At 44.8% G+C, this 18699-nt stretch overlaps 1 protein-coding gene across 1 annotated transcript in view; it reads left to right on the top strand.

Annotated features, from left to right (window-relative positions):
* Positions 1 to 18699, top strand: part of LOC126093000 (nephrin-like) — a 245731-nt gene that overhangs the window by 91134 nt on the left and 135898 nt on the right. Inside the window, exon 5 of the mRNA XM_049908694.1 lies at positions 12495 to 12640. Coding sequence (XP_049764651.1) covers positions 12495 to 12640 — 146 coding nt within the window. The remainder of the gene's footprint in view (positions 1 to 12494; positions 12641 to 18699) is intronic.

Here is an 18699-nt window from a genome sequence, read left to right as displayed (position 1 = left end):
CTTGTTGATTAAGAACCCAACTCCATTGAGTTTTCCTTCTGGGTCGCCACAAAAGTAAAACAAGTTGCCAGAGTGCAAACGGAGATAGTCTTCCCCTTTTCGACGTACTTCGCTTAAACCAACAATACTCCAGTAAATCTGAAGAAAGCAGTATTTGATCGATGCATTCTTCCTGCGATGACATACGGCTGCGAGACATGGACACTGAACTCATTTACAAAATGGAAACTTAGGACAGCACAGAGAGCCATGGAGAGATCAATGCTGGGCTATACAAGAAAGGACAGGAAAAGGGCAGATGACATCCGGTCTGTGACGAAGGTTAATGACATCTTAGAGAGAGTAGGTTCCTTGAAATGGCAGTGGGCTGGCCACGTCGCAAGAAGAAAAGACAACAGATGGACGAAGCTAGTACTGGAGTGGAGTCCTAGAGAGCACCGGAGGCCCTAGAGGAAGACCACCAGACAGATGGGACAAAGACATCAAGAAGATCGCTGGTAACACCTGGCAGAGAAATGCCCAAGACCGTCCCACTTGGAGAAGACTTCTGAAAGCCTACCTGAATCCACGACTCGAAGAGGCCACATCATCTAATGATTGAATCGGCTGATGATGATGATGATGATGATGATGAATACTATCGAGGATAGCAGGAAACCGGCATCGCGAGGAGGAGGGTGAAGCGAGACGTCAGACTCATTGAGACTATCGACGTACATGTTTTCCGACAAGAACATTCCAATGAGCAGAGAACGTGTCGGGTCTAAGTGTGGAAGAGACAGGGATCAACTCTTCATGATAGGAACACGCCAGCTCTGGGGAGGGTTAAGGAAGACACTGCAAAGGAAACTGGAGAAAAAATTGTCTGTATTTTGGATTGCGGACAACTGCACAATGGCGTTCATTAAGGAACTGCCAAAAATCAAGATTCGTTTCTCGTCATCAGCAAACAAGTAGTGAGCTGCGTGTCCACAAATCCACTTCACAGTCGTCGCATGCGGGAAGTATCCCGCGTCCAGAAAGAGGAGCATTTGATTAGGTATCTGATGAGGAATCGTGCGGGTAATTAGGGACAACATCTGCAGCACCAGGAACCAGACACCTGTGGCCGATCTGCACACCAGGTGGTGTTCGTCTGTGTCCAAAACATCACAGGCGACATACAACGGGGCGTCTGCGAAGTGAATCCTGTCAATGCGTGACTTGCATACTTGCTTCCCATTGATAATAATGTACCATGCACACTGGAGGTTAGTGTCAAGATAAAGATCGCCAAACGGCACACCAGTCGACGCGGGGATGCTTCCCCTCAACCACATCCGGTGACCTGTGCTGCTGAAGGAAAATCATTGATCGCCTTCGTGGACGTCAAAAGCGCTGGCAGTGTCATAGTACGGACGTAGCTCGGTTCAAGGAATAAGTGGCGTAAGTAAAAGAAGGGCGGCGGGATTTTCGGAAGCTGGATATGTGCTGAGAGAGATAGTGGCGCAAGGACCTCCAGCAACAGGCTGGTAAGGCACATAGGACTACGGCGCGACAACGTCATGGGAAAGCCAAAGTAAAGGGCTATCGCTCTGTCAGGTACATTATAAAGACCTAAACCGCCCCTGCACCGCGGGAGGGTGATGGTCTCGTACCTTATCTTGAACAGCAAGCTATGGCAAGCAAATGAACCGTGCCGCTGGCAGGCGGCGGTCCATGAGTGGCGGAATACTAAGTGTCTGTGCCACGTGCAGGATACGTCACGTCAAATATACATTTACGTATTGTGTCCATTGCAGAAGATGGAGTGCTCGTAAACGGTGATCTAAGAGCCCAGCTCGTAGCCGGGAATGTAGACGTCGGCAGTTGAGGGCAACTTTGCGCCGCAGATAACTTGCGTAATCGAGTCCTAAGCAACAGATAATATCAGGTACACGCAAAGAAGCATCATTGTCCGCAGGAAGCAACGCACCTATGACCATGGCACTCGATTTGCAGACGTTAAGGCAGCTACCAGAAGCATCGCCGTAGGTGGTAACCCATGCAAGTGACTCTCTGATCTCAGCACCGCTACGAGGAACAATGACGAGATCGTCTGCATAAGCAGTGCAGCTGAATATATGGCCACCGAGAAACATCCCAGAGATGCGTTGACGGAGGCAGCAGAGCAACATTTCTGTGGCGAAAGACAACCGAGCTACTGAATCATTCAGTTGAAGCTGGCAAAAAACAACAATTTCCCTAGGACTTTAATTTCGTTGAATGACATTATCCTTCGTTGTAACAGTGAGAGGGCACACCTCGTAGCCAAGTTAAGGTTAACTTCATAGTGCAACACATTTTTAATTAAGTTAGTGAACTTTTGCGTCGAAATGGTGGCAATTCGTCAGTACAGTGCAGCAACACTTTAAGCAACTTGTTTTTCTCTGGAACACTTAAAAATAACTTTTTATGTTTTTTTTATAATTGTATTTGTACAGTATGTCACTACACATCATCTGTAACACATTTTCCAAAACTTAAATCCCAAAACAAGCCATCACTGTGAATTAGCATTATAACATCAAGAGCAGCGAGCTAGCTACTGACATCTCTGGCATCACATGACCCGGATGTAGCGTTTTAGTGGGCTTTCAAATTATTTGAATTTCATTTCCGTTTATGTAAAAGAATATTGAATTTCAAGAGGAATGAAAAGCGTGTTAGCAGCATAAAATGACATAATTAATCATTTAAAGCAGTTTCCAAAAAACAGTAAAATACTGTATTATGGTTTCATATTCACGATCGTGGCCTCACCTTATACATAAGCAACAAGTCACCTGCGAAATCCACCTACTGTAGACTTTGGACCACTCTACAGATTATTGTGCCACCACAACTTTCATTCCAGAATACAATGCTATTGTAAATAAATATGTTCTGCGTTTCCTTAAAATGACTCCATAGCTGCCTACATATACAGCAGTAGTAGGACAAAGTTCGTTTCAGAGCGTTTTGTTAGTGCAGGCTGCCTACATTCAGGTGCAAATATGTTGTTCTCTTTTGATTAACACGTCCTTAAACTATTGTACTGCTGTGAGGATTATGACCCCCTGAGGATAATCTTTCCTTTTGATTGACAGGTTGAAATGGCTCTAAGCACTATGGGACTTAACATCTGAGGTCATCAGTCCCCTAGACTTAGAACTACTTAAACCTAACTAACCTAAGGACAGTACACACATCCATGCCCGAGGCAGAATTCGAACCTGCAACCATAGTAGCAGTGCGGTTCGGGACTGAAGCGCCTAGAACCGGTCGGCCACAGCGGCTGGCGATTGACAGGTCCTTAACCTTTAACCTACTGTTCCCCTACCCCTCCCCCTCCCCATCCTGCCCTAAACTCCTTAGGAAACCTCCAACCCTGACCCCTCTTCCTCGCTGATACATGTACACTTTCAGCCCTGAGTTATTCGAAATCCCATGTCATTCAATCAATCTGACTGTCTACATGATTAATTTGCTCGATTAATTAACATCTACCCCTCTGGTAAACTCCGCAATCATCTCCACCCCAAACAACCCCCCCTTGACCCTTCCAGGAAATTGTCCACACTGTGTTGAAGAGGAAGTATCTCACGACAGGAAGTTCAGTTACATAGCCGAAGGTGTATTGTTCATTTATAAAAAATTCAATTTGCAGGGGTTTGATCTCTTTTGCTTATCATTCTCTGCTGTTTGAGAAGATGCATGTCTTGTTAATTACATTGAACAGAAGTAACTGAATCGATCGCTTCCCTTTTTATCCCAACTGTACAAGGAATACCACCATTAAACACCCATCACACATTATCACACATTTAAAAATCTTTCGACTGCCAAGCACGGGCCATCAACTGGCCTGCACAGAATGCAACCCGTGCAGGCTCCCCAGAGTTGGGATGCACACAAAGATGGAGGTTTTCATCTCTCCACAGAATACTGTATTCCTATTGGCTAATGCTGGAGACAAAGGGAAAGCTGACAAATGTTCGATATCAAAAATAAAGGGAAATAATCGTTTTTCACTATCCTGTCAAATTAATTGTTTAACAATCTAGAGGAGTGAAATATTCATTTACACCTTATCATGACTCTCTTTCAGAATAAAACATATTTTCAACGGTTGAGTATCACATGCAAACACTATACATCTCAGATAACGAAATTTCCGTCACAAAGAGATCGTAGCCCTAAATACACTCCTGGAAATTGAAATAAGAACATCGTGAATTCATTGTCCCAGGAAGGGGAAACTTTATTGACACATTCCTGGGGTCAGATACATCACATGATCACACTGACAGAACCACAGGCACATAGACACAGGTAACAGAGCATGCACAATGTCGGCACTAGTACAGTGTATATCCACCTTTCGCAGCAATGCAGGCTGCTATTCTCCCATGGAGACGATCGTAGAGATGCTGGATGTAGTCCTGTGGAACGGCTTGCCATGCCATTTCCACCTGGCGCCTCAGTTGGACCAGCGTTCGTGCTGGACGTGCAGACCGCGTGAGACGACGCTTCATCCAGTCCCAAACATGCTCAATGGGGGACAGATCCGGAGATCTTGCTGGCCAGGGTAGTTGACTTACACCTTCTAGAGCACGTTGGGTGGCACGGGATACATGCGGACGTGCATTGTACTGTTGGAACAGCAAGTTTCCTTGCCGGTCTAGGAATGGTAGAACGATGGCTTCGATGACGGTTTGGATGTACCGTGCACTATTCAGTGTCCCCACGACGATTACCAGTGGTGTACGGCCAGTGTAGGAGATCGCTCCCCACACCATGATGCCGGGTGTTGGCCCTGTGTGCCTCAGTCGTATGCAGTCCTGATTGTGGCGCTCACCTGCACGGCGCCAAACACGCATACGACCTTCATTGGCACCAAGGCAGAAGCGACTCTCATCGCTGAAGACGACACGTCTCCATTCGTGCCTCCATTCACGCCTGTCGCGACACCACTGGAGGCGGGCTGCACGATGTTGGGGCGTGAGCGGAAGACGGCCTAACGGTGTGCGGGACCGTAGCCCAGCTTCATGGAGACGGTTGCGAATGGTCCTCGCCGATACCCCAGGAGCAACAGTGTCCCTAATTTGCTGGAAAGTGGCGGTGCGGTCCCCTACGGCACTGCGTAGGATCCTACGGTCTTGGCGTGCATCCGTGCGTCGCTGCGGTCCGGTCCCAGGTCGACGGGCACGTGCACCTTCCGCCGACCACTGGCGACAACATCGATCTACTGTGGAGACCTCACGCCCCACGTGTTGAGCAATTCGGCGGTACGTCCACCCGGCCTCCCGCATGCCCACTATACGCCCTCGCTCAAAGTCCGTCAACTGCACATACGGTTCACGTCCACGCTGTCGCGGCATGCTACCAGTGTTAAAGACTGCAATGGAGCTCCGTATGCCACGGCAAACTGGCTGACACTGACGGCGGCGGTGCACAAATGCTGCGCAGCTAGCGCCATTCGACGGCCAACACCGCGGTTCCTGGTGTGGCCGCTGTGCCGTGCGTGTGATCATTGCTTGTACAGCCCTCTCGCAGTGTCCGGAGCAAGTATGGTGGGTCTGACACACCGGTGTCAATGTGTTCTTTTTTCCATTTCCAGGAGTGTATATCCGAGGGTTTGTACACACCGGCGTTTGAGGGTATGAACACCCCCCTCCACCACAATGTTTACACTAAACATATCTGGTGAAAAAAAATCCTGGCGATCACACAAATTAGCAATCAGAAAGAGTGCCGTCCGCCAACTGCAGGGTAGCACCACCTGCACTTGCAGGGAGAGAGAGACCCACACCCATGCTGGTCGTTTCTACCCATACCGAACGCATGCGTGCACACAGCTAACAGACGCAATAAATTGATCAGTTCAGAAGGAGAGAGGAAGGTTCTATTGCGTAATAGAAAAGAGACAACAGCAAATACCAATACAAATTAGAATCCACTGCGACGTATTGAGAAGCACTAAATACGACACACTCAAGCCATGATCCAACCCATAGTAGTAGTAGTAGTAGTTGTCGTGGCTAGATGTTGGAGATCGCTATCAGTCGGGAATTGGCATAGCGAATAGATTTTTAAAGCACTATAGATCTAATCGGTTCTCTCTTCTGTATTCGGAAAAATAAAAGTTCTACTGCATGACAGTATCGATACAACAGCAAATGCACTGCAAGGCAGACTCCACTGTAATGTATTGAAAAGTGATAAACAAGACACACAACAATACCCAGGTTAATTAATTAAACTGATCATGCGAGTCACTTCGCTAGGAGGGAAATTTTTCTTTTTCAGTAGTCGGATTACTCTCAGCAGGTAGTTCAAATGGGAATCCCTGCACGGAAGATATGTTCTTTTCAAGGAACACTATAGAGAACCTTCATTTTAAACAGATCACCGAACGATTCTACCTCCGGAAACATACATTTCGCATAAGAACAGCGCTATTATAAACGTGATCACAATGACTGTGTTACCCTGCATAAAATGTGTTGGTTCTACAGGCACACACGTGGGTCTCTGATATGATTACGTTTTCTGGTAGAAATGCTGTCTGAAATCTGGAATCAAGTCTCCCATTCAACCACATACCTGCGTTGAATCCTACGAAGATGTCTTTTAATGATTACAACTACTGGTGAATCATATTCATACCACTCTCATAGCCTGAAACGAGTCACCTTTTCCGAACCTATCTGCTACAGCAAAACTCCAACGTGGCATTATACAGTCCCTCTGCAGCTGCAGGGATGTTATCCACAAGGTCATTTATGTATATTGTGAATAGCAACGGTCCTACGACACTCCCCTGCGGCACACCTGAAATCACTCTTACTTCGGAAGACTCCTCTCCATTTAGAATGACATGCTGCGTTCTGTTATCTAGGAACTCATCAATCCAATCACACAATTGGTCTGATAGCCCATATGCTCTTACTTTGTTCATTAAACGACTGTGGGGAACTGTATCGAACGCCTTGCGGAAGTAAAAAAACACGGCATCTACCTGTGAACCCGTGTCTATGGCCCTCTGAATCTCGTGGACGAATAGCGCGAGCTGGGTTTCAACGACCGTCTTTTTCGAAACCCATGCTGATTCCTACAGAGTAGATTCCTAGTCTCCAGAAAAGTCATTATACTCGAACATAATACGGGTTCCAAAATTCTACAACTGTTCGACGTTAGAGATATAGGTCTATAGTTCTGCACATCTGTTCGACGTCCCTTATTAAAAACGGGGATGACCCGCGCAATTTTCCAATCTTTTGGAACGCTACGCTCTTTTAGAGACCTACGGTACATCGCTGCAAGAAGGGGGGCAAGTTCCTTCGCATACTCTGTGTCAAATCTAACTGGTATCCCATCAGGTCCCGCGGCCTTTCCTCTTTTCAGCGATTTTAATTGTTTTTCTATCCTTCTATTTCGATATCTACCATTTTGTCATCTGTGCGACAATCTAGAGAAGGAACTACAGTGCAGTCTTCCTCTGTGAAACAGCTTTGGAAAAAGACATTTAGTATTTCGGCCTTTAGTCTGTCATCCTCTGTTTCAGTACCATTTTGGCCACAGAGCGTCTGCATATTTTATTTTGATCCACCTACCGCTTTGACATAAGACCAAAATTTCTTAGGATTTTCTGCCAAGTCAGTACACGGAACTTTACTTTCGAATTCGTTGAACGCCTTTCGCATAGCCCTCCTCACACTACATTTCGCTTCGTGTAATTTTGTTTGTCTGCAAGGCTTTGGTTATGTTTATGTATGCTGTGAAGCTCCCTTTGCTTCCGTAGCAGTTTTCTAACTCGGTTGTCGTACCATGGTGGCCCTTTTTCATCTCTTACGATCTTGCTTGGCGCATACTCATCTAATGCATGTTGTACGATGGTTTTGAACTTTATCCATTGATTCTCAACACTATCTGTACTTGAGATTAAACTTTCGTATTGAGTCGTCAAGTACTCCGAAATCTGCTTTTTGTCGCTTTTGCTAAACAGAAAAATCTTCCTACCTTTTTTAATATTTCTGTTTACGACTGAAATGACCGATGCTGTAACCGCTTTATGATAACTGATTCCCTGTTCTTCGTTAACTGTTTCAAATAGTTCAGGTCTGTTTGTCACCAGAAGGTCTAACATGTTATCGCCAAGAGTCGGTTCTCTGTTTCACTGCTCAAGGTAGTTTTCAGATAATGAACTTAAAAATATTTCAGTGGATTCTTTGTCCGTGCTATCCGTTATAAACGTTTGAGTCTTCCAGTCTATATCTGGTAAATTAAAATTTCCACCCAAAACTATAACATGGTCGGGAAATCTACTCGATATATTTTCCAAATTTTCCTTGAGGCGTTTTGCCACAACAGCTACTGAGCCAGGGGGCCTATAGAGACATCCAGTTACCATGTGAACGTCACAATTTAAGGCGGAACTGAGTATAAGTCGTAGACCGCTGTATCTACCGCCTTCTGGATCCCTTGGAGAAACAGGTTGAGTTGAGTTAATGCGGCAGGACCATCTTTTTTGATCACTCAGTGGAAATGGGAACACTTTGTCGTAGCTCAGCCACCAGTGTACGATGTGTAAGATCAGCGCCAAAACGAAGCTTTCTCCTGCAACATTTGGTAATATAAATGACAATATGGGAACTGGAAGAAGAACGAGTGTTTTGCTATTACAATTTTGTACTGCTTACAAGTACTGCACTTCAAAGGAGATTTTCATCCCTAAGGGAGCATTCACGTCTGTCACCCAAACATTCTACCTTCTTTATTTTGTAACATCCAACAGAGAAAAACTACAAACTGCAAAGGTCCCGTAACATCATCCGACAGAGAACTCGATAACACTTTTCCGTACCCCTGTCTTCAGATACATATAGCGAAAACAGATACTGTCTGTGTGCTGGCGTCTAGCATGTTGTTTGATACATTATTGTTTTCTGTTGTAACACGTCTAAGCATTGCATTACTGCAGCTTTGTACACAGTCATACATTTTGTTTTTTCCACCATGACGTCGATGTATGTGTCAGATTCCAAACTGACATTAACATGTATCAATCCATTGGATCTCATGGAAAACTAGACATTTCACAGTGTAAATCACGTTGCTTCCACCCCCACAACAACCACAATACATGATTGAAATATTGTGGTGGGAAAGGGTATTTATGTTCTCAAACGTCGGTATGCGGAAGACCTCGTGAATATTTAGCTCTACAAACTATTTGTGACATACTTTTCATTACAGATTAGCTTAATGTTTGTGTGCGATACTCAAATGTTGAAAACATGTTTTACTATAAATAAGGATCATCATAACAAGGGAGTGAGGATATTAAGCGATCTGTTTTTCCCCTGTAAATTGTTAAACAATTAATTTGACGTAGTAGTGTAAATGGATTATTTCACTCTATTCTGATATCGAATTTGTGGCAGCTTCCCTTTTGTCTCCTGCGTTAGCCGATAGGAGGAGAAATGAAAACTTACATCTCCATGATTGGATCATTGGCTCAGACAGACAAACAGGGAGTGGCATTTTGAGAGAGACAGAGACAGGCAGCAAGTGTGAAATCTTCCGATCAACAGAGTACCACCACTTGATGCTCTGTTTGGGGTCCGCGAACAAAGAAGTCCGATATCTGTCCATGGTCAGCGCTATTTAGTAACGGGATCTGTAATTAGGATATTGGGCTGTTTTGACATTCATGTCGGTCCCCTGACGCATGCAGGAGACCTCAAATAGTGGCTATTATACCACACTTCATTCAGTTCCCTGGCGGTTACAGTTATTATGTCGTGGGGAGTAAGGTTGGAAGTGCAGGCATGATGTCTACCCAAGTGGGGGAACCCTACCTCCAACGGAATGATTAAATAAACAATATCTATCAATATATTATTGAATTTAATTTGAATCTGGTGTTGTGAGATCCGTCCTCTCCAGCACAGGGTGAGTCTTTCTCCTACTAATTTTTTCTGAGGTGGGTGGGGAGGGAGGGTGTGAGGGGTATTGTGGGTGGGACATTCTCTGTTAGTGCTCTGTTAGTGGCACTGTGCACTGGCTCAGTCCTGTAGGTGAGTGGTCACATGAAAATTTTCCAATAAAACTACACCTCCAATCTGCAGCAGTGTATTTACGTAATTATGCCATGTAGTTGCTGGATGTGAGCTTATCCCAACAAATAAAAGTGAGATACAGCCCCTGCGAATTGAATTTTGTAAGTAAACAGTATATTCTATATAATTGAATTTCCTGGCATAAGATCCTTCCTCTCCAGCACAGACGACAGCTTAGAGCACATGGCGGAATCCATTCTCAGTCAGGCATTTACCCTGGAGGCTGTTCTTGTGTGCGTCGGTATTCTGCAGGGGTGTATGGGTAACAGGGCTCTGTTCGTTGTTCAGTCCAACCATGGCTGACAGCATGTGCAGGCACAGCTGTGGCGCACTACAGGCTGAGAGACAGAGAGAGAGAAACAGACAGAGAGAGATAGAGAGAAAGAGAGAGAGAGAGCACGTGTTTCTACAGGGATTTCTAAGGTATGAAGTGTCATAGTGTTGCCGCAGTTGATGCTCTTATTTGGGGCTTAGCATAACATCCAGTCTGTCAGCCGCGGGACCCAAGAGGACACCTCTTGGAAACGAGTGCATGGCAGCTGCTGACATACACGTCACTGCACTTAAAATTGCAATAACGTGTGATGGGTGTTTCATTGTGGTATTCCTTGTGCAGTTGGGATAAAAAAATAGACGATCTATTACTTACTTCATTTCGAAGTATTCTGAAAGACCCGAATCTTCCTAAACATCACAGAACGAAAAGGAAGAGAGATCCAACCCCTGCAAATTGAATTTTTTATAATTAAAGAGTATACCATCTGGTATGTAATTGAATTTCCCATCGTGAGATACTTCCTCTGCAGCAAAGAATCCCCAGTTCCGATGCAGGAGATTGGGTTTGGTTAGGGGAGGATAGCGTTGGGGGATTTACTAGGAAGGTAGGGGTTAATTAATTCATGGATTTAATTATGTAGTCAATAAAATTGATAGAGTGAGAGAGATCCAACCCCTGCAAATTGAATTTTTTATAATATAATTGAATTTCCCATCGTGAGATACTTCCTCTGCAGCACAGAATCCCCAGTTTCGATGCAGGAGATTGGGTTCGGTTAGGGGAGGATAGCGTTGGGGGATTTACTAGATAGGTAGGGGTTAATTAATTGATGGATTTAATTATGTAGTCAATCAAATTGATAGAGTGAGAGGGGTATTCGAATAACTCACACCTGAAAGTGTAACTGTATCAGTGACGGCGAGGGGAGAGGGTTGTAGGTTGTAGGTGTCTGAGGGATTGGAATAAGGAGAGGGAGGGGAGGAGAACAATAGGTTAAGAACCTGTCAATTATAAGGAAGAGTTATTCCCAGGGGGTCATAACGCTCTTACCAGAACAATAAGCTATGTACCTATCAATCGAAAGAGAACATTATTTTTGGGTCTGAATGTATGCTTGCCCCTGAATGTAGGCAACTCTTACTAACGTCCGCCCCAAAATGAACTGTACCCTACAACTTACAGCTTTCAGTTACAAATGTAGACTTTATATTTGGTGTGGTTGAAAATTTTATAATTCCAAAATCTATAACTGTAGAGAGAATAAGCTAAGAAGGCAATTGAAGCAGGCGGTTCTGGAGTCATTTCAAAAATTTCTAGTTACTGTTGACCTTTGTTGAAACGAAAATTATTTTTAATATCTATCTATCTCTGTTTATGGACATTTGGTGCCACACCGCACAAATCCAACGTCTGGTATTGATAGGTTCAACACACTCCCATCCACTTCTGTGAAGTGTTACTGAAATGAATGGAAGTACTGGTTCAGATCTCTTAAAGTCGCCAGTTTTTCCTAAACTTGAAGTTTAAAATATAACAGTTCATTCGTTTTTTCATAAATTAAATAAATTGTAGAATTTCATACAACTGTGAGTGTGGTATGTATGATGTGCAAAATTCATCGAAGAATCTCTCTAATTTATGAAGAAAAGTGTACCTAAAGCAATAAATGCAGCCATTAGATGTGAAAAAAGGATGAAATTTCACACGTAAAAAAATTTATTTTGTTATGTTTTCGAACTTCCACTGCAATGACTGTGCATTCTGACTCCTTCCTGGTGATGCTGAAAAAGTTTTATGAATTTTGTTTGCAAAAGTGTAGACACTGGAAATTAAAATGTCCTGTGAGGCCTCTCCTGCTCCAAGTCGGACCGTTTGACTTCCTACCCCGCTTAAGCCACGAAGCGTGCTCAGTATAACCTATCGTGAACAGCACTACGTACTAATGGGAGGTGACCAGGTCGTAGTCCACGTTACATATGGCACGTAGTTGTAATGCCTCGGTAGCCATGATTACAGCGCCGGCTCAGCTGTAGAGTTGGTGCAGTGAGTGTGCCGGTGGTGGTGACGCGTGCCTTGGTGTGCGTGTGTGGCAGTGCGTCCGCTGTGGGTGCGCGTGCTGGACCGGCCGGGGCAGCTGGTGGCGGACCGCCGCTACGCGGTGCGCTGCGAGACTGCGGGGTCGCGGCCGCCGGCGGTGCTCACCTGGTACAAGGCGTCGCGCCCGCTGCGCAGGACCAAGGTACGTCTGCCGCCCGCGCGCCGCTGCTCCGTAGGTGGCGTAGTCAGCCTGTTCTGGTACTCGAAAGTCAGTAGCATGACACTGAACGTCAAACCACTTTGATATTGGTTTCCTTGAAACCAAAGCCTTAGTGCTGTACCGTTCGATTTAAAAGTTGTCCAGCCTGATTCATTTACATCATCGACTTTCATTAACAATAAACTTAGCACTTGATTGTAGAATTTACAATCATAACTGATTTAAATTATTGACACTCATCAACAATGAAATTAGCACTTGAGTGCAGCAATTATAATCACTATAATGTAAAAGGTTTAGGTGAACCGAGTGACGAAACAGGACCCTCTCGAATATTATTCTAACTAGAAACGATCTATGATTAATTTACCATTGATTAGAGCATAATCATGTAATGGTACTCACATCAAAAAAAGTTTTGTATTAGCCTCATTCCTAGAACTCCTGAAGATAGACGTTGACTGTGGATATTGTATCACTGACACAGTCCCTTTGACTGTTCAGAGATGTCACTAAACCCGCCCAGCGATGTAAACAAACATGAATGAGCAGCGCCTTTGGACAGAGGGGGTCCGACAGCCGATCAGTTCCAGTCATTCCACCAGGAACGAGGTACACGTCTCGTGTTGTCTGCAGTTCAACCATGCCTAGACGGTCAATACCGCGGTTCGATGGCGTCCGCATTGTTACTTTGTGCCAGGAAGGGCTCCCAACAAGGGAAGTGTCCAGACGTCTTGGAGTGAACCAAAACGATGTTGTTAGGACATGGAGGATATACAGAGAGACAGGAACTGTCGATGACGTGCCTCGATCAGGCCGCCAATGGGCTACTACTGCAGTGGATGACCGCTACCAACGGATTATGGCTGAGAGGGACTCTGACAGCAACGCCACAATATTGAATAATCCTTTTTGTGCAGCCACAGGACGTCGTATTACGACTCAAACTGTGCGCAATGGGCTACATGATGCGCAACTTAACTCCCGACGTCCATGGCGAGATCCATCTTTGCAACCACGACACCATGCAGCGATGTACAGATGGGCCCAATAACATGCCGAATGGCATCACGTTCTCTTCACCGATGAGTGTCACATATACCTTCAACCTGACAATCGTCGGAGACGTATTTGGAGGCAATCCGGTCAGGCTGAAAGCCTTAGACACACTGTCCAGCGAGTGCAGCAAGGCGGAGGTTCCCTGCTGTTTTGGGGTGGCATTACGTGGAGCCGACGTACGCCGCTGGTGTTCATGGAAGGCGCCGAAACGGCTGCACGATACGTGAATGGCATCCTCCGACCGATAGTGCAACCATATCGGCAGCATACTGGCGAGGCATTCGTCTTCATGGACGACAGTTCGCGCCCCGTCGTGCACATCTTGTGAATGACTTCCTTCAGGATGACGACATCGCTCGACTAGAGTCGCCAGCATATTCTCCAGACATGAATCCTATCGAACGTGCCTCGGATGGATTGAAAAGGGCACTTTATAGACGACGTGAACCACCAACCACTCTGAGGGATCTACGCCGAATGGCCGTTGAGGAGTGGGACAATCTGGACCAACAGTGCCTTGATCAACTTGTAGATAGTATGCCGCGACGAATACAGGCAGCCATCAATGCAAGAGGACCTGGTACTAGGTATTAGAGGTATCGGTATGTACAGCGATCTGGACCAACACTTCTGTAGTTCTCGCTGTATGATGGTACAACAGGCAATGTGTAGTTTTCATGAGCAATAAAAAGGGCGGAAATGATGTTTATGTTGATCTCTATTCCAATTTTCTGTACAGGTTCCGTAACTCTCGGAACCGAGGTGATGCAAATCTTTTTTATATGTGTGTTTAACTGAAAGTTCCGCCATTAGACTGATACAGATTTTTTATTCTACTGTACAATCATGATTTCGGCCTTTGCCTATTTTCATGTACCACAATGTTCGACTTGATTAGACTTCTGCAAACGAAGTTGAGGTGTCGTGGAAGTGATCAGGAGTCGAAGCGTCCCCGCAATACATCTCTGCCAGCAAGCTGCAGCAAGCAAAGCCCCAGCGACTCAAAGATTGCACGGTATAGCTAGCCAAGAAATTTGCAGCCGTCTCGCAGAAGTCATTCTAGTGTACCAGACGCGAAGAACGGGTGGCGTGCGCAAACGTAGCAGGAGTCTCTCCTGCTGCGGAGCTTTCGCTGCAGCCGCCGTGTCACGGAGGGCCAATCGAATGCAAGTGTACCTCTAACGCGGAAATATCTAGGACTTCGGTGGTCCCGATCTACGCAGTTCCGTCGCAGCCAGCAAACGTATGTCATCTGTCATGGACCCAGCACACCACTTTCGTCTTCAGTGGACGGCGCTAAGTTCGGCGATGTGCTCGCGGCAACTGTAGGAGTCATTCGTTCGGCGAGACTGACGGACTCTGAAATTTTACCGGTCTTGCCGGAACCTTAGGTTTCATTCTGATTCAGACTTCGCCTCCCAGTCGCAGCGTGGGCTTAAAGTTTCAGAGTGTTCGGTCATTTAGAAAGACAATATCTCTGGATGTTACAGTAATAGATGGATTGTGTTATCAAGCATTCAGTGAACTTTCCGTTTGGCCTAGCATTTTCTACCACATGATTGACTTTTTGCACTTCCTCTGTGTTGAGCTTCGTTATTGGTCAAAGGAGACCATTTGTGTTGAGTAAAAACATTTTGTTAATAATTGGAGTCAGAACTTTATTATTATGTTTCCTTGTGGGAGAGTTCAGAGCCTAGAACACATTACAAATCACTGTTGAAGTGTATCAATCTTTGCTATAAAATGCAGGTGTCACAGCATAAAAACGAGAACATATTCACTAAGTGCCGGGCGGAGATGACACATGGTTGTTTAACTTCTGCCAAACACTTACTGAATATGTTCTCGCTTTCATGCTGTGACACCTGCATTATAAATTGAAGAGCCAAAGAAACTGGTACACCTGGCTAATATCGTGTAGGACCCCCGCGAGCACGCAGAAATGCCGCAACACGACGTGGCATGGACTCAACTAATGTCTGAACTAGTTCTGGCGGGAGTGAACACCATAAATCCTGCATGGCTGTCCATAAATCCGTAAGAGTACGAGAGGGTAGAGATGTCTTCTAAACAGCATGTTGCAAGGCATCCCAGATATGCTCAATAATGTTCATGTCTGGGGAGTTTGGTGGCCAGCGGAAGTGTTTAAACTCAGTTGAATGTTCTTGGAGCCACTCTGTAGCAATTCTGGGCGTATGAAGTGTCACATTGTCCTGCTGGAATTGCCAAAGTCCGTCAGAATGCACAATGAACATCAATGGATGCAGGTGATCAGACAGGATGCTTGAGTAAGTTTCATCTGTCAGAGTCGTATCTAGACGTTTCAGGGGTCCCATACCACTCCAGCTGCACACGCCCCACACCATTACAGAGCCTCCACCGATTTTAACAGTCCCCTGATGACATGCAGGGTCCATGTATGCAGGACATTGTCTCCGTACCCGTAAATATTCATCCTCTCGATACAACCTAAAACGAGACTCGTCCGACCAGGCAACATGTTTCCGGTCATGAATAGTCCAATGTCGGTGTTGACGGGTCCAGGCGAGGCGTAAAGCTTTATGTTGTTCAGTTATGAAGGGTACACGAGTGCGCCTTCGGCTCCGGAAGCCTACACCGTTGATGTTTTGTTGAATGGTACGCACCCTGACACTTGTTGATAGCCCAGTATTGAAATCTGCAGCGATTTGCGGAATAGTTGCACTTCTGTCACGTTAGACGATTCTCTTCTGTCGTCGTTCGTCCTCTTCTCGCAAGATCTTTTTCCGACCGCAGTGATGTCCGAGATTTGATGCTCTATCGGATTCCTGATATTCACAGTACACTCGTTAAATTATCCTACGGGAAAACTCCCACTTCATGGCTACCTCGGAGATGTTTGTAAGTAGGCTGTTTATGTTTTCTTTATGTAAGTAGGCTGTTTATGTTTTCTTATTGGCAACGTTACGTAGCGCTCTGTATGAAAATCACTGGCTGTGCTGTGTGCAGTCTGTGGCTAGTTTGCATTGTTGTCTGCCATTGTAGTGTTGGGTAGCCGGATGTGAACAGCGCGTAGCGTTGCGCAGTTAGAGGTGAGCCGCCAGCAGTGGTGGATGTGTGGAAGGAAATGGCGGAGTTTTGAAATTACATATATTATGACTTGTGATGATATTAAGGTAAATACATTGTTTGTTCTCTATTAAAATCTTTCATTTGCTAACTATGCCTATCAGTAGTTAGTGGCTTCCGTAGTTTGAATCTTTTATTTAGCTGGCAGTAGTGGCGCTCGCTGTATTGCAGTAGTTTGAGTAATGAAGATTTTTGGTGAGGTAAGTGATTTGTGAAAGGTTTAGGTTAATGTTAATCAGGGTCATTCTTTTGTAGGGATTTTTTAAAGTCAGATTGCGTTGCGCTAAAAATATTGTGTGTCAGTTTAAGCACAGTCGTGTATAAATGTTCTAAGGGGACGTTTCATGTTGTGTCCCATCGCTCTTTGGCCGACTGTAACACCACGTTCAAAGTCACTTAAATCTTGATAACGTCCCATTGTAGCAGCAGAAATCGATCTAACAACTGCGCCAGACACTTGTAGTCTTACATAGGCGTTGCCGACCGCAGCGCCGTATTCTGCCTGTTCACATATCTCTGTATTTGAATACGGAGATTCTTTGGCGCTTCAGTGTAAGTTGCATCATGCCCAACAATGTGGTACCTGAAAATGGCTAAAGTCCGAAATGATCACTGTACAGTAGTGTACAATCAAATGGCAGAACGTTCATTTGAAAATAAATGACAATGTTCATCTAATGGAAGTGGACTAACCGTAATACGTCTCCCCCGAATGCTCAGGTACGTAAGTTTTGAGGTAACTGAAACAAAGGCTATTTAACTTTTCCCAGGATTCACAGAACATTACGCTCACATACGCAGTCAAGGCTTATAAAACTAAAACATAATGAGTATTCACGCATCTGCCAAAACCAAAAAAAATCTCCCTAAGAAAATATTTCGCCAAACGCAAAAAGCACTGCAGAACTGGTGGTGGGCTACGTTCCACTACCGTAATGAGGTACTCTGCACAGTACATGTGTTTGGTCGACACAGGACTATAATCCACACGAGAAGCAGCACAAAAACAATAAAACATGTGAATGCAGATAAACATGCGCCAATAACGCAAATAAATATGAATAAACGATTAAAAAGCGAAGGGAAAATAAAGACGGACTAGCTTTGCTCTCATTTGAAACAGTAGCAGTTGTTTGAAATAATGACTGTCAGAAGTTGATACGTTTGCAGTATTATAACGTTTAGTGTAAATATTGGTTTGATGAACGAAACAACTTTTAATTATAATTGTGAATGTTACTGAAATGGAAGAAGAATGCAGTACGAAATGAAAATTACAGTTACGTAAGATCAGTGGTAATGTGAGACTGCCATTGGTTTTGTAAAAAGTATTTACAGCTTTATTAAGTGAAATAATTTGCGAGATTTAAGCTTCTTATAAATTTTTTTCAAAGTCAGTCTCCATTAGCTGGTGCTGTCAGTGCATCAACGATGTTTGCGTCGTTCGTCTTTAATCCTTCAGCATAGAATGCAGTAATTATCATCGTCTCACTGTTTCTCCTGATCGTAGCCGCCCGTTGTGGATGCAGAAGGAACACGTGACATTTGTAGAATTATCTCATTTAGCGCATCTTCATGCAGCGATGAACGTAAGACACGCTTCATTCAATTAACAAGTGACGCATACCAATGTCACTGTTTGTTAGCCGTTTCTAGTCACATTTTCAGATTTACGGCATTCCCTTTCATCCCAGTTCGGCGTATTTCACAATAAAACCGTCCGCAACAAGAAAGTAGCTTAAATTAATTGTCACTTGACTTAATAGTCCTCGGTATTGATCAGACAGACTGCTTAGCGGTCTGCACAGCATTGTTTTCAAAATTCTTGTGGCGTATAGCCATCCCGAACAATAAGAAACGCGAAACCTATAGTT

Source organism: Schistocerca cancellata, chromosome 1 (genome assembly GCF_023864275.1).
Source record: "Schistocerca cancellata isolate TAMUIC-IGC-003103 chromosome 1, iqSchCanc2.1, whole genome shotgun sequence".
In the NCBI taxonomy this organism is placed as follows: Eukaryota; Metazoa; Arthropoda; class Insecta; order Orthoptera; family Acrididae; genus Schistocerca; species Schistocerca cancellata.
This window is presented reverse-complemented; position numbering and strand designations above follow the sequence as displayed.